The sequence below is a fragment of the Anoplolepis gracilipes genome, chromosome 5 (genome assembly GCF_047496725.1).
Source record: "Anoplolepis gracilipes chromosome 5, ASM4749672v1, whole genome shotgun sequence".
Taxonomy (NCBI): domain Eukaryota; kingdom Metazoa; phylum Arthropoda; class Insecta; order Hymenoptera; family Formicidae; genus Anoplolepis; species Anoplolepis gracilipes.
Genome location: NC_132974.1, coordinates 2486604 through 2507251, shown reverse-complemented (window position 1 = coordinate 2507251; position 20648 = coordinate 2486604). Strand labels below are relative to the sequence as shown.

At 33.7% G+C, this 20648-nt stretch overlaps 2 protein-coding genes across 13 annotated transcripts in view; one reads left to right on the top strand and one right to left on the bottom strand.

Annotated features, from left to right (window-relative positions):
* LOC140666249 (uncharacterized) overlaps positions 1-20648 on the top strand; it is a 308424-nt gene that overhangs the window by 33728 nt on the left and 254048 nt on the right. The window lies entirely within an intron of this gene.
* Positions 1267-20648, bottom strand: part of LOC140666248 (RNA binding protein fox-1 homolog 2) — a 256874-nt gene continuing 237492 nt past the window's right edge. For 6 of the 12 annotated variants that reach the window (XM_072893213.1, XM_072893214.1, XM_072893222.1 and 3 more), the window contains 6 exons: positions 18886-18949; positions 17950-17976; positions 16918-16938; positions 9556-9722; positions 8050-8113; positions 1267-7381 (listed from right to left, as the gene is read on the bottom strand). In XM_072893213.1, the coding sequence (XP_072749314.1) occupies positions 7337-7381; positions 8050-8113; positions 9556-9722; positions 16918-16938; positions 17950-17976; positions 18886-18949 (388 nt within the window). In that variant the 3' untranslated portion in view covers positions 1267-7336. The remainder of the gene's footprint in view (positions 7382-8049; positions 8114-9555; positions 9723-16917; positions 16939-17949; positions 17977-18885; positions 18950-20648) is intronic. The other 6 variants (XM_072893216.1, XM_072893217.1, XM_072893218.1 and 3 more) reach the window with 3 other exon arrangements.

Sequence of the window (20648 nt, the reverse complement as noted above, 5' to 3'; positions counted from 1 at the left end):
CAGTTTATCAATTTAAAGAGAGCTGTGACGCTGATGAAATAGACTATTTGGTTATATAGATTTGAGTTACTTCGCATTGATTCAGGCAGTGTTAAAATGTCACTATATTTTATCTTCGTTATTTTAAAATTCCAAAATTAATAATAATTCACGATTAATATTGAACGAAATACGATTTTAACAGATGAATTCAATTTGCTAATTTGAAGAAATTTGTTGTAACGTAAATTTATTGCAACTGCTGCGCTATTTCAAGAGACACGGTAACTTTATTTTATTTGCTTATCAAGTAATTAATTAACGACGGTAATTTTCCGTTCCGATGCTCGTAATAAATCAGGTTTTTCCTTAAGTTCATCGGATGTAATAAGAATTATCGGCCGCCTCTATCGTGTTCTCCAAAAAATATATTACTCGAAGGAATAACCAGTTTTGCATTACTTGTACAACTATCTTTATAAAGGAAAATGTGGACTAATGAGAGCCAAGCGTAGAAAATAAAGCACAATAAAAATTGTCATTAAAAAATCCTTTAATTAAACGTTTTGACTCTTCTTCACAGATTATTCTCAATTTTACTTACTTTCTGTCTGAGACGCAATAAATTTTACGCAAAGATCAGAGCACATAATTTTTATAATTTTCATGTATGTATTAACTACTCATTTTTGTATCATTTCTATGACAAATAATTTTTAACAGTTATTGAGAATGATCCAAAAAGAAATCCAAGTAGAAATGATTTTTATTCGCGCTTAACTCTCATTAGTCCTCATTTAGCTTATTTTCCTTTCCGTTGTGTATATTATTTTTAATAGATAATTTTTTAAGTTTTATTGTTCTCTTTATAGCATTCCGTGCGGTTTCCGTGAGAGAACACCGCCACTAACGCATTGACTAATTTGTTATTCATATATTCCTTGTCGTTTGTGCCATAAATTTCTTTCGCCTCAAAAAATATTGCATGTATTAACCGCGCGGAAGGATCCTGTCCGCGACGTTTATTTTATCTTACTTTTAACATGCTACTATTCTATCTCATCTCGCGTTATGTTAGATACACTCGACATCATGAATGTTTAAGACATAAAATTACATTTTGCGCGTATTCGAGGCACGTGTACACGATAAATTACTCCCTGCACCGTTAAGCGATAGCTTTTAATTAGATTCTCAATATAATATTAATTTTCTTTCTCTCTCTTTCTTCTTCGTCAGGTGCGTAGGTATATAGGTATGAAAGCAACGCACGAAAGAACGCGATGATTTATTTGAAAAATATTTAATAATAAACATTGACAATATACAGAGAAAATACGCCATAAGAAGTCGCTATGGGATTAATAGAACCTAACAACTGGTCCAGACTTACAAAATATCATCAAATCAGACAATGATAAAGGTGTCACGAGTCACACCTTATATTCCTATCAATATTTCGCAAATAAAGTTCATCAAGTTGATCAGATATTCTTATTCTCTCTCTCTCTCTCTCTCTCTCTCTCTCTCTCTCTCTTTCTCTCTTATACCTCTTTCTTTTCACTCTTACTGTTTTTCATTCATTTCCTACGAGTTCACTATTGTGTAACGAACTCTCGGTAGCATAAAATCGCTTGCATATGAAGGGGAGGGGAAAGTTTGCAAAGAGATGCAGAGGCATCCCCAAATGGCGTTTCCTTCTCTTTACGATTTCTTTTTTACAATTGCGAGAAAAGCGAAAAAACAGATGGCAATTAGCTGTTTTAATTTTCTCAGTGAGTTGATTATCACCGGGCATTTTTTCCTCATTTGTTACATTATCTTTGTGCTACCTTACTAACGATAATTAATTCGTGCTCTTTATTTCACCAATCCGTGGATAAGGGTACAAGTTTCTCGCTCATTTATCATACATCAACGCAGGCATACATATAATTTCACATCACACGTACAGATACATTGAACTTTACACACGCACACGCATCGCTAGAAATATCATTAATAATAACGTCCTAATGTCATGGAACATCTCTCATTTATTTTTCTTTTTTTTTCCATTTGCAATAATTCGAAAAGAACAGTACGGCGCTGCCGATGATGCGGACCGGTTCGAGACAGTTTCGCTTTGGGACATCAGTCGCGGGATTATATATGCTCTTTCTCGTGCCGGACGATCGCATGACGATCGTCAGAAAAGATCCTCCGACAGCGCTCTGCTCAAATACCTAGGATATGTTGCTTGTAAGATGTGTACGTAGTCATGTATTCATCTAGATTCATTTAAAAATTCCTTTACGGTATTTATCATTAATTAATAATTATACGTATAACGTACGGTGCGTATCATTGAATTATTTTACATTGCGCGAAAGATCTATCACTAGCTCTGAATCTCGTTATCTCGACAAAGGGTAAATTAATTATCAATGATGAATTTACAGACTCTCCGAATCTCGCTTCCGTCAGTTATAAGTTCGTCAGAATCGAAGAACCGATCTCTAACTCATTTTGTGATTCATATATTACAAAACGTTTTAGATATTACGATTCGAAATATGCATCTGAGACGACTTGGAAACGAGTTCTTCAATTCAGAGGAGACACATGCTTGGCGAGTCAGAGAGGACAAAATGACAGGATAAAGTGACACGAAAATATATAAACGTGCAGAAATTCGGCCGGAGAAGCCATTAAACTTTTTCGTAAATTATATTATCATCTAGATATGTGTCGCGTTCGTAGACAACGGTGCTTTCGACGAAAAATTTTCTCAATAATCCTTGAATTTTATTTTTTTTTCTTCCAATGAAAAGTGATAAAAGAAATTTCACTGTCACTTTCAAAGTTCATTAGCGGGATATTCTCTCATTCTAATAATAATAAAGGAAGAAATAAAAAGACTCTAGAGAGACATGAGAAGGAAGGGGGAGAAGCGAACTGATTTAGCCTCTATGAACCTCTATGATTCTATGAACATCTTGTACGATAGGCCTGTCGCAACAATAACGATATAACGTATAAAGAAAAGAGGAAAATCGAAGAAAATCAATTGTGCACTTGTAATGAGAATAGGATGCGACGAACCCGCGAAAAGAAAGTGTCTCGCACGGTTCTCTCCCGTCTCGCTAATTTGAGCTTGACTTATTACGCTAGCCACTAGTAATAATAGCCTACCGATAAAGGTATCGATTACGAATAAGTATAAATTGTAATTACAGTGTACACAATATACACAGGGAGATAAATCTCGCGTAATCTCTTTCCTGCTCGTATCGTACTTTAATATGCAATTGCGAAAATCTCTTTTTTCGAAAACATATTCTCTTCGATCTTTCTCCGATACAGTTCCTTGTGCTGTCTTTCACGCGGAAGAATGTTTACATGCGAGAAAATGACAGTTTATAATTCTCGATAGACAAAATTCTTCTTTTCTCCGAATTCAGCCGTTACATTGTTCACGTAAAGTAAGCACACGTTTCGTTTTTTTTCATTCGAGAAGATTCGTGTCCAGTTTTACGTATTTACTGCGTAATTAATTATAATCTACGTTTATTAATTTACGAGAATCATGAGTATGTCTGAGTGTGGTAGTTTCTTTTGTTTGCTTGCTTAATAAGTTTCTAAGAGTGCACGTTTCTCGGCACGATTTTTCTCCACGATCTTTGTGCTCGATAAATCTAGTTGATCTATGTACATGTACACGATGCTCGCGAGACAAAAAAAAGAATTGTCATGCCTCGAGCATTCCTCGAGTATTCGAGCTTAGCCTAATTCTAGTTGAAGATTAGATTAAAACGTAACGACGGCCAAACTATATTCCGTATTTTCTAAAACATCTTTGTCATATTTGGCTATTTCTTATGTCCTCGTTTTCCTCTTTTTTCATTTTTCATTTTCTTTACTCTTTATTTTTCACTCTTTAGTTCGCATTTGTTCTCATTCACGTCCCCCATTCTTTTCGTACGCAACATATTATAGCGCAACGTATCTTATTCTTACGTATTATATACGATAAATCTTCGCTTAACTATTAATTTAACAGAGATATCACTCATTCGACTCAGTGTGCGTACCATTTTCCCTTTCGCGTTACTCCTAAATAGAGTATCTTTTACTTTCTGTATAGCGTACCGACATATCTACTCGATCAGGAAGCAGATATTGAGTGTCACGAGAAAAAAGAAAGCTGATAATCGAAAACGCCGGTCTGAATAGAAAACGAAACTCATAGCAGTCGTAAAGACATTCATTTATAAATAATTTAACAATCTTAAAAGAACGAAAAATAGATATATAAAAAGGTTATATAAAAAGTGTGCGTTTCAGCAAATAATTTCTAAAAAGTAAATAACTTAAATGTAAAAAAAAATAATATATAAAGTTTAATATTATATCTAACGTTTATCAAGATGCATAATGTCGATTACAGGTCGTATTTTCCAAAGAAAAAAAGAGAAAATTCCATTCAATACCAAACATCTATTCGCACCGGCCTTTTCAATTATTTAACGCATTTCGCTACAACTGGATCGGCATTTAGCTGTATCTAATCATTTTTCGTGACGAGAGAAGACGAGTTCATTTTATAAATATGCGAGCGCGCATTTCTTTGACATCGAGAAACCGAAATAACATGCTGAGTATATGCAATGTCACATTAAAGAGAGTGTTCGCATAATATTTGTTTATTACCGGTTATAAAGGAAGTAGTATCGCGGATCTTCATGGATTGATGTATAAAGATCAAACGAACGAATACAAACAATCGTAAAGAAATATATCAGCAAAGATATTATTCAATTAATTATTAATGTAATTATCCAATTGCAATATATATTTATATACATAAAAAATTTTAAAAAAGTATAATTTTTAATTTTATATATAAAGAAATATATATATATGTATGTATATATATAATCTTACATAAAAATTAATAAAATAATATAATTAATGTTTCTTCATATTCATTACGATCATTTGTTTGATCTTTATACAATCTTAGCTTTATATAATCAATTACGTCATAAGTCGTAATTGATATTCTACGAATTCTACCTCTATCTACATATTACTGTGTTTTTGTTCATAGGCATTGAGATTCTGTACTTAATGATTACAATGTGCTTTGCTTAAAAAAAAAAAAAAAAAAAAAAGTCATGTTCATTCAGTCGTTTAACTAAGGAATAAATAAGTGGTACAATACACGCTTCAATTTGGTTGTCGCATGTGATGATTACATGTCGGAATCCAATTTTTCTCGAAGAAAAGAGAGAAAAGACGTTGGTAAGACAATACAATCGCATTCGCCGCTCCAATGCATAATTTATCGTTCGGGTTAACTAGTGAACTAGTGTATGAGGAAAGACACAGTGAAATTATTGCGCAAAGTTTCTTTTGGACGAATAATATTATAAAATTAAATATTTTAAATAATATTTAAGCTTTTGAAAGTTTTAGTTTGAATGAACTAAAACTAAAGAATTGAAAGAGATCTTTGCTGAAGATTCTTTTTTTTTACAATAGATATTTTAATTCTTTAATTGCTTGCCCAAGATATTCGTTCATTATTATATTTGGCCTTTAGAGAATTTAAAAAAAACTTAGATGCAAGCTAGTTTTAAATCTTATGAGTTGCTCTTCATGTCTTTAATTTAGCTCGAGTAGCTGCAAATGAAGCGAGCGAATGCGCGAGACGAGAATTCAAGGATTCGATATGTTGATCGAATTTTAGAAAAGAAAAATCGAAGCTCTTGCATGAAATTAAATGAAATTAATTTGACTAGACCCTGTGCAATTAAAATTCGGCATTTTGTTGTAGAGGTCTAAGCGGTTCTTCTCTCTGTCTTATTTCATTTCTGTCCGCTATTCCCTAATTTACTGAGAACAGAGTTATTTCACAAATCTACGCATACATACGCGCGCAAAAGCGCATACACACATATTTGGCATAGAAACCCTACCGGTCACATGAATGCCTTGCCTTTGTTTCTTCCTAGAGGTCGTTTTTTTTCTTTTTTCTTTTTAACTAGCTACCTAAGGATCTCGCTTTTCCAGATCACCGTGTGCCGGTTCGTGTCGACTAAAGTCGTCATGGTTTCGCTACCATTTAACAGAAAATTTTCTCCTGCGGCAGCCATTTATGCGCGTATCTATGTCGTAGAAAATTATTCTGTGCACGCATTTCACAATAATTATCCATTTCGGTAATTGCGTGCATTTGCTCATCTTAATTTCATTAAATGTCATCTATTAATATATATAACTATTATTAATATTTGCGCGCTCGCGAATAATTTAATTTATGCATGAAAAAATTGAACTATTTATAAAATTATTGTTAATCTCATCGAAGTAAATCATGTGCATAAGAATCGTATCATTTTACGATATTTGTGCGAAATATTCAGTGCTTTTTCTTTAGCATTAATTTAGACTATAAATACAAATCATATCGCAACATTGATTTAAATAGAAATAATTACAACATATGTGCGCGGCTATATTCACATACACAATTAGTTCCGTAAATGAGCAAATAGGCATAAACGATGTATTATATCGATATGTGACAACATTATATTATTAGTGTATTTTACAGAAACTATAAACAGATATAGAAAAAGGCTATTCACTTTACGTTCCGTTTAGCAACTTGGAAATTTTTTCGTATTTTTTTTTATGGGTTAAAACACTGAGATCGTATTAAATATTAAGACATATGCACATAGCAAAAATGTTTATTTGTGCTATTATCGAAAATAATTTTGTAGCGAAATTCGAAAAAATACAATAAGTATATTGATTTTATTCCAATTTTGTATTACCATTTATTCAAACACCAATTGATTAAATGGAAACAAGATCCATTGTTTTCACGTGCGAATGGCTGCTGGCAGGGGATTGATTAGGGGCGACTTTTCGCCGAACACGACACGACATTTCGATGCGCCGGCCTCGACACCACCGCTGCGTTTATAGATTGATTTTCCTCGTCTATTCATTTTAACCGTCGCTTATAAATTTTTCAAAGTACAATATAATTTCAAGATTTAACGTAGACGGTGCTTTGTATCATTGACAGTAGTTTCGCTTTGATCGAATAATTTTGGTTTTAAAAGTCAATGATAATTCCTCTCGTTCATCCCTTACGATCTTGCGTAACATAGTTGGGGAAGAGTGGAAGGTAACATCGACGAGTCGTTATACGTAGAGGGTCCAGGCTCGTCGCCTCGATGATGATCTCGATGGTGACAAAATGACGGTGATGATTGTGTTGACTTGTGTCTGGTCATGTTTTGCTGAGTATAACATGGTGTATAACTTGGAAGGCTCTCGCGCTCCATTCTCAAGAGATTTAATATGGCGTGAACCTATTGTAACCACTTCTGTATACTGTCGCCTGTAAAGAATAAAATTTAGAATTCAATTACAATTTAATTATAATACATACTAAAAATTAAATATGGCCGTTTGTTTCAAACAGCTGAGGATGTTTATTGTATGGAAATATTAAAATTTAATCAAACATAAAGTTGCATGATGTGAATGTGATATTAAATTTATGAACTTCAAAGCTCGCGATATTACAATCTAATATTGTACAAGACTTTATTTTCGCAAACTACGACTTGAAAAATTAATTATCGTATAGTTAAATTGAGCAGTTTATTGGCAGTGATGATTAAACTTTCGCATACATAAGGCGTAATTCGTTTTATCGTCGTTTATCGGATATATAACTCGCGTTCGCATTATAAACATGAGACGATGATCAGTAGATAGTATATTTAAGAATATATGCGCGCAATGGAAGCACCAATCATTAACTTTCGCCGTGACACAGTTTCCGTAAGTTGAAGATGCTTTTGAAGGGCATTAATAATTCATATGTGAATGAAACGCGCCGAGACCGAAAAAGGTTTTTCCAGTGCTTGTTATTTACAGCGTAATAACGGCGCGCGCTATTCTCTCCCGTAGATAAATAGAATATAGCTTAGTTAGGCGCGCGCGATTTAACGGCACTTCCGTTAAGTGAAAAATCGAAAAATAAAAGAAGCTGTTTCTTACCCCGTAACCTGCCACGGGTCCAATGCCATGTCCAAGGTAAGGATCGGCGTATTCACGCCCGTAACTAGAAGGACATAAAGAAAGTTCACGATTAATAGCGTGGAATGTTTTTCGATCCGTTAAAAATCGGACGACTTTATATCATCGTTTATTCTTCCGATTTTTCGTACGAAAAAATATAAATGGGAATTGAAAATATAATATAACATACTAAAATACATATGTTGTATTATTTCATTTTTGTATTTAATGCAAGATACGAACGTAAAACAAAATGCATATTTTAAGATTTCTCAGGAGTAGTTGTGTCTGGACTTTCTGGACTTTCAGGACTATTAGAACGAGTCTGGATTTCGTGAACGTATCTGCGACTCCTTAGAGCTCGTCCACGACGTGCGGAAGTTCTGCAAGGAATATGGACTGAGCGTGTTAAATTTTGCGGTAATTGGTACCTCTCCTTTTATAGAATTAATATTTTGTTACATAGAAGAGGCTGAGAGAAAGAAGTAGAGCAAGTATAACCAATCAGCATAAAGGATGGTAATTAGTTATAGCGATAGTAAGCATTATCAAGAATAGTGAGATAAAGGTAATTCATCACGATGTTCAATACGTAATATACACCTCGATCTCACTCTCGTAATGGGGTCGAGCCGATGACTTCGAAACGACCCTCAATTTATGTGTATGCATATCAATGCAAATTAGCCTGCATGCTGACCACAGATGGCCCCTCGTGTTGATATCAAAATGTTAGATAATTGACTTTAAAAAACGAGCAAGTGTATTAGTAGTAAAAAATATGCAAAATTCTATAATTTTTAATAATGTTATCGACTCGATAGTTATTACAATATCTTACATCTTGTGACAATATATAGATATTTCTCTTGAAATGCATACTATACAATTTTATCTCGCGATAATATAACAATTTAAAGATACGTATCAAAATGACAAAGAAATATTACAGCAATGCAACGGATGTTGCATAATGTGCCAAATATATTAGTGATGCAACAAGCGCTATATAACGCGTCCATAAATAATTCATACGAAATAAATTAAGCAGAGTTTCAAAGGAAAGATTTAGGAATCTTATGAGACAAACACGCGTTTTCGCGAAAAATATTCGCAAAAGCTTCCTTTCGCGAGAACGATGAAGGAAGCGACAATTTTTCTCTTTCTTTGCGGAGCTTTCCATTTCTTCGAAAAGCATACAATTTGTCCTAGATTTACCGAGCGTCTCCTTTTTAAATATCCTTTATTTGAAAAGATTTTTAATTTCAAAAATTGGCTTACAAGCGTGTATTTATTAAGTTAAAAACTACAAAATCCATGGACAAAAAGCTAGGACACTGCTAAATCTAGGACATCCTGTGCGAGTCGGGCGTAAGGGAAGGAGAGGGAGAGAGGGAGAGATAGAGAGATAGAGAGAGGTCCCGGAGAGGAGAGTGTACACACATACGAGGGAGAGTTTCTCGGGCGAGAACGTGGTGCACTTACCCCGCGACTGCGGCATATCCTGCGACCGGCTGTGCCGCAGCTGCAGCTGCGCCGTATGCGCGCGCAGCCACCGCCGTGTAGGTCGCTGCAGCTGCGTACGTAGCCTGCTGTGCCGTTGATAGGGGTGTCTTCAACAAGGGTGACGCTGCGGCCGCTGCTGCCGCGGCCTGAAACAACAACCATGACCCGCCATGCAAGGCTCAAGCAAGCTCAAAGACAGACAGAGAGGATGATCTGAACGAGAAACGATACTAGAGTACGGTCGTTCCTAGAGGCTCGCGTTGCACACAGAAAATGTAAGGGAAAGTTGAAGACTTTGATTCTGAAAATGATAGCGATTGAAGCAGAGAGTGACTGGGATAAAGAGATACATGTCAAGAAAATGCCACATCGAATTAAGAAAAGAGAGTAACGAAAAAATGCGTTTTAAGTTTCTATTCTCTCTTGGGGAGAGGCGATTACACACACAATTTCATTCACTATTAATAAAACTGCAATTACTTTACAAGTATTTTCTAAACTCGAATTCAAAATTTTCAATGCATACGTATTTGTCTTTTCAATCGCAGCCTCAATTGATCGTTTATCGGGCATAAAGAATAACAAAGTATGCTAATTAGAGAACAGTTTGTACATACGCTCAAAAGAAAGATTAAATGGAAGATTATGTCAGCATATGTGTGTGTAATTTTGCAATGCAGTAAGAAAAGCTTTCAAGACTATTAAATAACTGTAGATTATATCAACTTTAATTTTCATGTTTACAATCGCTATCATAATCGTTCTCTTGATCATTACGTCAATTTTTTTTTTAAATCGAGAAATTTTTTTGTTTTTTATACAGCTGTGCAACATCATTATATTACTGTTAATTCAACTCTATTAAATTTCATAATTATATATATATTTATATTTTAATATAAAATATTCTCTCAATACAGTTTGAATTTTTATCTCGATATACTGTCGACACGAATGAAATTTACTACTATTTAAGTTGTTAACGTTTTCTATGTGCAACCATTGCATAAAACGCATCGGCGTTATTCACTGTAACATCGATAGAACAGCGAGATGTAATAGAGAATGACATTTTCGGGTTTGAATATACCCCAAAAAAAAAAAAAAGTTGTTGGTAACCTTTACATCATATTTTACTCGCTGTTTTAAAAATGCCAGTGTGTGTGTGTATGGATATTCAAACATTTCGAGCACATAACTAACCGTGACACTCGAAGTTGTAGTTTATAGAACAAGCTCCGAGGGGAATATATTATTTACAAAGAACATGATCGAAAGTGATGATATCCAATTATTTATGATACGAAGCGACTATATACCGAATAGTTTTTTGCGATAATACGAACATTCAATTTCTAATTATAAATTCTAAATACAGAAACATAAACCAAAAATTAAAAGTTTTTATCGCTTACCAATTTTAAAATTATCTCTTGTATATACATTAAATGTGCCAAATGTGTAAGAAATTTAGTTTTTTTGTAACGCATAAATTTTTTTAAGTATTCTAAGTATATTAAATAACCCGAAATGATAAAATGAATGAATGAATGGAGAAATATGAAAAAATGTCATGCAACATGAAGATTCATGAAAATAGCCACGGTGCAAAGTAAAAAATATTTAGGAAACGGAGCGTAAGTAATAACAAATATACGAAATATAGAGAAAAATTGGAGTGATAAGATGGATTATTGACTATTTTCCTTAATTTTAACACGGGTACAATCGATGAGGAAGAAACTATCTAATAATACTTTTAATTTTTTTAAGTAATCTTGAAAAAATATACTCTTACATCACTTGAATAAACAAAACATAATGAAACAGAATTTAACTATCGAAACTGATCCGGATAAAGCGCTTCAAGAAAATTCCTGATATAACAAGAAATTAATATCTGACCTAATAAATTAATTACATACTGTAATTATTATACCGCATATAATAAGTAAACTCTCCCGAGTGTTTGTCGACAAAAGCACTCCGTAGTTACGAGATAGTTATGAATAACTATGGAATTTCAATATCGAATTTCCCAAACATGTTTAACGCGACGAAACTTTGAGTTCATCCTTATACGCAACATTTCGATACCCCATACGAGGGGATTTATGCCCGATGAAGATGGGGGCTCTCGAGTACGCCACTTATTGGCGTCGAGGGATAATGGCGGAAGATCTACGTGCATGCATCTAGGATATGCAATCTGATATACTGACGTATATGTATCCATTTCGCGACAACATAATACGCGCGCACTCAGACGCTCGCAATTTCCATGACATTTCCATTCGCGCGTTTCACGACATAAACCTGAATGCAGTTTGCTCATCATCATCAAGAATTTTCTCTGAAAGTCTCTCGTTAAGTCCGGTTATCGGTTTCATCATTAACTTGCTGCAAAATCAAGCGTACATAATTATATGCAATATGAAATTCGTATTTCTTTAATACCATAAATAAAATATAATAATAGTATCATAAATAAAATTTATATAAAAATGTAAGTATGTACGTATTATTGGTGAATACATAATTACAGTAGAATAATCGCGAATGTTATTCAGAATGTTTAATAGAATTTTTCAAGTAAGTTTTTCGTAAAGTTAAATAAGCTTTTAAATATCTTACGTTAGAAATTTAATTTTAAAAAGAAATGTAAATTAATTAAAAATTGTTAAATTGTGCCAGAGACAATACGTTAAAAATTTTGTTGATTCAAATAAATAATAGCTGATATTAGTGAATGCAGTATTATTTGATAATACTGCATTAAAATTTCGTTTAAATATTATGTAAATTTATTATCATCTAGTTTAAAATTAACAAAGAATGATGCAAAAAACTTTATAACACTGCAAGAATCGTCTAATTAATTCGCATTAATCAGTAAAATTCGTTATTTCATATAATAAAGGTAAACAATGTAAAAAAAACGTATTCCAGAAATTTTCTGAGCTCTGATTCGTAATTAGGAACGAATGTCGTAATCCAAACATTATTCACCGCTCGTACTAATTAGTAAGATTTCGTTTATCTGAAAGTTAACAAAGAACTATGACATGAAAAATATCCAATAATTCTGAAATATCTACGCTCTTTCATCCATAAATTTCTTGATAAATCTAGTATTAATTTTTATCGAACGAAAAAATATCTGATAATTATCGAATTGACAAATAAGAAAGTAGAAAAAAGAAAAATCAAATATTTTTTAAGCTAATTTTACCTTAAAAAATATTAATTTGAAGTTCAATTATACATATATATGTACAAATTTATTTAGGTAATGCTAAAAATTGAAAAAGATGTTAAAAATGTGATTATTAAAGGATATGCAAATCGATCAAAGAATTTAGATGATAAGAACCTGTAGCGATAGATTAACGTGACGTAAAATTCAAACAAAACCATTTATAATTCCGAAAGAAGGACAACCGTGTATTATCGCGGACGCGCAAACAATTTTTGACGTTGTAGCAACTAACGGGTTGCAAACAGCACAATTCCGTGAGCGAATTGGCTGACCAGCTCACGTATCGTGACGAAAACAAGATTCGGTCGGCGCCAGAAACTTTCGACGGTCAGAAACGGGTTGTTATTCGACGTTTTGTCGCGAAAAAAGACAGCGGGGTAGACGGCGGGACGACGGCGGGAAGTGAGCTGTTTTGCCATCGGGAAGAAAACAGGACGACGACGTATTGCGAGCGGAACGAGAGGCGCCAGGTCGCTCCGCAACTGCAGATTTTCTTGGACGAAACCTCGTTTCCCGGCCCAAGTTTTCAAAAACACGCGAAATATCGTCAATATGACGCGACCTGACTCGCGTGATGATACAATCCTTCTACTGCGACAAGAATTATGTAATCCTTTTAGAGCAAGACGTTGCGACTGACAATGAGGCAACGACGATTCGCTTTTAGCGAGATATCGTCGGAAACAACGGGAACAATAATTCCTCGTCACTACTTGCGAGAATCCAATTTCCGGGAGCAGCCAACCGGAAATGTCGAGATCGTGGCAAAAAACGGTTCCTTCTTCGCGTGCGAAACTAGTGATTAGCTTTTTATCTCGCAATTGGGAGACCGCAGTTACATCCGATTCAGCATCCCGCTAAGGTCACACCTGGAAAGACCTTTTTTTTTTTTTTTTTTTTTTTTGTTGCGTATCCTCCCTTGCTTTCTTTGCTCTTTCTTCTCGGTCGCGTTTTCGAACCGGTCTGTTAAATGGTACACCGCGAAACCGCAAACTCAAAACCCCTGTTTATATTGTGGCTTGAATGAAACGTTCAACGATTAGTCGCTCAAATCCTGATAGTGTTGAAAATTCTCAAACATTTCGCGGTGCTTTGGTGTTTAAAAAATATCATGCCTAGTAATATAAAGCAAATATTAAAAATATTACAATTGAAGCATAAAAAAGTAATCTATTCTAATTATCAGTATCAGAATTTCATTAGCAAATTTTATTCAATCAAAGAATAAAAAACGTTATATATATTACATATTTACAAAGTTATTTTATTTAATAATATTCTATTATTTTTTAGTGTAATTTTTACTAAGATTAAGCTATCTTTTGGTGTGTCATTCTGAACTAGAAATTATATCGTGATGTAGCTAATTATTTTATGCGTCTAATCATGATTTTACTACCCCAGAACTAACAATAAGTTAACAATAGAAGAAGATGTATGAAACAATTGGTTTATTCCGATTCGGATTACTTTGGATTTTCATTCATAAATCTTTCATTAATGTTAAACACAAGATAATGATACTAATTTTTATCGCATCTATGAAAATATTCGATAGATAACAAAAAGATAAGAGGAATATTTTTCAATTACGGTACACACAAACACGCGATCTATACATATTATCAGCTGATTGAAACTTAGTTGCGAGTCTGACGAGTTTTCAATTAAAGCTAACGAAAAGACTTTCGAAGTATTTCGCGGACACGGTATTTAGTCCATCTGAAAAAGGAACACAGATTCAACCGATGCAACAAAACTAATTATCGTGAACTGACGAAAGTTAAACAAGTATACTTTAACCCTATCCCTCGCGAATTTTCCGCACTGAATCCGAACTTCTTGATGTTGCAAAGACGAAAGAGATCCATATAAATAACTAGAATATTTTTGTATTGGGCCAATTTCGCGAAGTGCCACGATGACATTTTACACGCGACCATTTTCACACGGAAACAAACCGGGATAAACCCGTCAGCCGTTAAATGACGAGCGTTTCTCACCGACATTGATTTACGGCGGCTTCTCATAAAGTCGAGGAAGAGGTCGGCAATTCAGCCATAAATTTTCGCATGAATCGGGGACTTCTCTGTCATCGTGTCTGGCGATGAAACTGGCTGAAACCGTCAAACTCGACAGATTGAGTCCGACCAAATTAGCCGCGAAAATTCTCTGCGATTTTCAGCATGTTTAGACAATTTATGACCCGGCTCATTTAAAGACATTTTTCATATTTTCCAGTCACAAATTTTCATCCGACACAAAAATCTCCTTTTACCATCCATATAATAATTAAACGTCTTGTTAATTTCTTTTGAATATTATTTATTCATTAGATTCGTCACTATTGTGTTATTAAAAGAACGATTTATTAGTAATTTCTTGAATTTTAATATTCATAATAATAAATAAAAATATTCGTAATAATAAATAAAGATTAAGATTTAATTTTCAATTATTTTATATAATAGAACTAATAACAATAATTAAAAAATCAGCAAGGCTGTTATATGAAATTTAAATTTCCCAGACTAGTAACAGCCAGACATAGATAGTAGTGTGTCAGTTTAAAAAAAAATTTTTTTTTTAAATTGATTAGTTGTCTGCTAAGCACAAACTTTTTTTTTACAATTAGTGCGATAATAAGTAATCAAATAAATTTTAAAAATTCGTGATTTTATTATAATACAGTCCGCGGATTCTTAAAAAAAAAATATCGGAACAAAGCCGTTAAATCAGAAGTCGTTAATAATAATAATTTTAAATTATCTCTACATTGTTTCAATTCTGTACAACTGGATTAACTTTCACAAAATTTTCATAAAATATCTTTGACCGATGTTTCGATATTCATATAATAACTTCCCTTACAAGTATCATAAAAATGATTGAAGCAATGTATTTTGAGATCTCATAATAAGCCTCTTGTACAATAACACTATATAATGTCCAAAGATTCTTAAGAACAGTATGTCAGCAGTGTTTCATAAAGTTACTCGTACGTATAATACGACCGACAAATGGCCAATGTTTAGTGATTTATAACTGCAAAACGCGCGCGCTTTTACTTTCATTTCCACCAGTGAACATAAAAGCAATATACCGGAAATTTAGAGGTATATATTCACCTAACACAATTTATCTCTCTGTAATACACACATGTAAGAATGAGATAATATTTAATAAAAAAAATATTAATTTTTGCGGAATAAAACTTCTAGATATATCGTTTTTAAAATTTATCGCTCTGTTTGTCTTTGTCTGCAATATTTACTAGTATATCAATGTCCTCTAAAATTTTGATACATGTATAAATTATTATATATTTAAATAGTTCTTCTTCCGTAATTTATAAGCAAATTTTAAAAAAATTTATCTATATGAGTCCCTGTTTAAAAAAATTCGTGTGTTTAATTAATTGTTCAGAATTATTTCTAACTCGTTTGAGATTCACACAGCTACGATATTATTTAATTAAAGATTATTGTATGGTTACTATCTACCTTGCATATAGCTTTCTATTCGCACGAAACCTGCCTATGCCATTTACTGCCCGCATAATAATACAAAGCTCCCTCGAAATTGAGGAACTTTAAATGACACATTTAAATTACGTGCATTTATCACAACGCTTACTCCACTCGCCTCCTATGACGAATTCTAGATCTGTGCGACACATGCTCTACTGATTGAAAAAGGCGACATTACATGCTCTCTCACGCTAATACCAATCACAGATAACGAAAAAAAGCGCAACATGGTCGGAGAGGGAAAACCTCATCACGGCCAGCTGAAACTCTTTTCTACAGTTCCCCTAAACGATCTTTTCTTGTGGAAAAAATTACAATAATTTTTTTTTTTTTTTTATAGAAGGAAGGATTTTTTTTTTAGCAAAAACGGATTGGAAGGACACATTTAACTAAATAATATCTCCGAAAATCGATGAGCACTTCAATCTTGCGAGAAACATGAAAAAAAAAAAAACAAAGAGAACAGACCAAATAGAAAAACAGAAGAAGAAAAACGGGATGTATATAGATAAAACAGACGGAGAGACGAACAGGCGGACTCTTAATTCCTACCTCCAGGGCGGGCGCTTTAGCCTGAAACACAAACGGCAAACCTGAAAAGAAATTCCGGAAGAATTCCGGACGGCAAAAACACGAGCTCAAGTTTTTACGTGAGGGAGTTAAGCCCTCGTTAAGCGAGTTAAAACTTCGTTTCCCGATGCAAACGCAAAAGTCCGTCCGTACGATCGGCGCGTATTAGCGTTATCTACCTTTCAACTTTTTCTCTCTCTCTCTCTCTTTCGAAAGTATGTATCGTTGTGTGATTAATGACTATCTCTTTAGATAATTATAAAATGTAGAGCAAAATAAAGTGGGTAAAACAAGAAGAAAAGAAAAGAAGGATGGAACGATGCTTGATGAGATGCATTTAGATGCAACAAGATGCAACAAGATGCCGCGCAATTTTGATAGCACAGTTCTTCTATGTAAATAAAAGTATGAGTTTTATGTGTCAAAATGGGAATACTAAAATTTAAAATTTAATTGAAACTGAAATTTTTTTTCTTTACAACTTGGAGAATACGATTCATTCTAAATTTCGTCATTTTCGACGTACTTTGGATTGATTGCATTATTTCTTATTAATAAACATGATTATTAGAGGCAAGAAAATTTAAAACGGTACTTATTCATTAGCAATGCTTCGTTCTAATTATAGTCCAAGATTCGATATTGTTTTTGACAAATCAATTTCAAAGGAAACATTAACGGAACAGGTGAATGTAAAATTCACGCGCGAATGGTGACAGAGATGCTTTATCGGGACAGAAATAATCATCTCGATGGTTAGTAGCGCGTCGAGCGTGCACGTTTTTTTCCGATCAATGGTGCCGTCGGATGCATCGGGATTTTTGCACGAATGAAATGAAAGAGAGAAATGGAGAGAAAGAAACAAGAACAAAAAAGGCAGGCGAAAAAATGAGACACAATGAAAATGGCGAACGGTCGGAACAATGTAGAACGCGAAAATATAGTGGTGGCGATAATTGTTCTCGGTTTCTTTCTCGTGTGTGCAAGCCTGTGGCAAAATGTGTGTCAACTAACGTCAGCTGTTGCTTGAGGCCATTCCAGCTAAACGGGTCCACCAAAAGGTGTAACGGACTTTAGTGAAAATCTCTTCGTTCATTTGTCTCGTCTTACAGATACTGCGCCGTATTCCGCTTCCGGCGCACGCGCGAATAACCGATTCTCCTTCTATTTTAAGGAGCAAATATTTACTATCGAGAATACTTTTGCAAATTTACACAAAAAAATGATTAACATGACGTACGAGTTTTTAAAGATCACTTTATCGCTATAGTAATTTGAGTTACATATACAAAAGCTATTATCCAATCGTTTTATCCAATTTAATTTTAATACTTTTCTTTGACATATTTCAATTTTGATCTCTTGTTACAATAAAAATATAGAAATACATTTTTAATATTAAATTCTTAAAAATAAATTTTTAAATATAAGTAATATAATAAATTATTTTTTTATTTATTTATCAATTTAATCTTGAAAAAATATATTACACATTTAATATCGAAAAGTGCTGACGCTTTTAATATTTTAAAAAAATCATCCGCATGAAAAATTCATCAAAGATATCTATCAGTAAAGTTCCATCATTAAATCGTGATAAAACGCAATTCTACTACGTGCACTGTGTCGGCCCTGTAAATGAATAGTGTGCCGATTGTCTGATTAATTATGTCCGCTCGATGTTCCGTCCATGTAACGTAACATAATGAAAACGCGTCAACGCGTTCGTGAAGATTTGTTTTCCGATTAATAGCTGATTATCACGGTAACGATCGCGGCGTTGATTGATTACCGTTTCCATTCAGAGTACCGCGCACTCCGTTCGTTGTATTCTTCGATTTAATTAAAAACCCATTCGTGATCCGCGTTTTGGTAGCCGCAGTCTCCTGCGGTCGCCGTGTACCGGAAGCGGAGAACAAATTGTTGATAGAAAATGAAGAAATATCTCACCTGCAACCTGTAGTTGGGATCCTGTGTCGCTGCGTGCGCCGCGAGGAAAGGGTCGTAATAAACACTGCAAAAAATAAAAATCATCAATAAATACGAATGGCTTATCCGCTATTGAACGCCTACGTCGGGATTATCGAATTTTTAATTTCGCGATTCTCTTTGTGAAGTATTAACGTCACGCGCGCGCGCGTCCAATTATTTCCGTTTAAAAATTCAACACTTTTCAGCTATATACATATATATAGTCTCTAATAAAAAATAACGTGTATTTTGTAACGTTCGCTACATGTGTTGCGGATAAAAAATATTTTTTAAAAATTTAATATTTACTATACAATAAAGAGATATCCGGGAGGGTTAAAAGATTCAAAGAACTTTTAATCTTTCGCTTTAATAATGCACAACGCCCGTTTAATAGATGCGTATTAAACATTGCGCTCAGTCAGCGATAAAATTGAAAATTCATTTCTAAAATACGATAATCTCGCCTCGCAGGATAATGGAGGACGATAGGGGCGATAAACTTTATTCCCCGCGACTATCCGGAACGAAGTTTGTTTTATGCGCGAAGATCATAAATTATGTCGAGGAAAAAGTTGATTGCTTTATATTGCATCTGTTCAGAAGTATTCGCAATGGAATTAGTTTTATGAGTAGCTCGCTCCCATTATTACCCTCCTCCTCGTTGAAGAGATCGTTGTTAAAAGTCTATTTAACTTGGGTAAGTAATAATCTTGTTTTAAAAGACCGTGGAAAAAAGCTTGTTGACTCTATGGATGCGAATTCGCGCTCCATTTTGATTACACATTGCCAGGAATGGAAAAAGTTGGAAGACAAAGTATTATCGCCCGCGTGATAATACAAGGTGTTTTGTAAAATGTGCGCACAATTTTTCAAGGTTGAATTCAATGTATGAAAATAATTAAAAAAAGAATCGTATAAACAATTGCCCTGCCAGATTTTGTTTCAAATTATTTCTCGCTATTCGATTCGTTAGAAATGCTTCAGTCTATGATTGTATATTATCTCGGATATATATGCGCTTCTCGCAAATTTTTATCAGAAAAAAAAAATCTTGTGCCAGTTCCTCAAGTAATCATGTATACAATACTCGTGTCTTTTAAATTTCATAAGCTGTATCCAACGTGTAAAACTATTTTTCGTTATAATTTCAAATGCAAAAACCATTACAGAATTTTATTGAAACGTTTTGACACGTATTGCTTTTGTTGAAAGAAATGATTTATAAAACATCACAAAGCGTCTCGAAAGAATCAATAATACAGTACATGTGAAATCGATAAAGATAATACATGAGACAAACCAGCTGGGATCACGCTAGCTTCAGTTTATATACATATATTTATATAGAGTTTTATATTGAGAATTATTGAAACACAGAAATCCCTGCAGCATAGAAATAAAATCAAATAGGATAGATATGTTTAAGCTTAACTTATTTCCAAACTTTTTTCAATATTTTTCTGTACCGCGAATTTATTTTTAAAATATTATGCTCATATTTTACACAAAGTACACCTATTGAATATGAGAAAATCCATTACTGCCTTCGTACGTGTAGCAATTTACGTGAATTAAAGATAAAATATGATGTCACGTTACTTTTTTTCCTTTTGTACCATACCCTGTTTCATGATAATAATTTGCATTTACAAATTAAACGACACGGGCGTTAAATTAAAATGCATAACGCACACACGTATGCAGATATTGGATTTGACAAATCCGATTTCGCGGCTGGA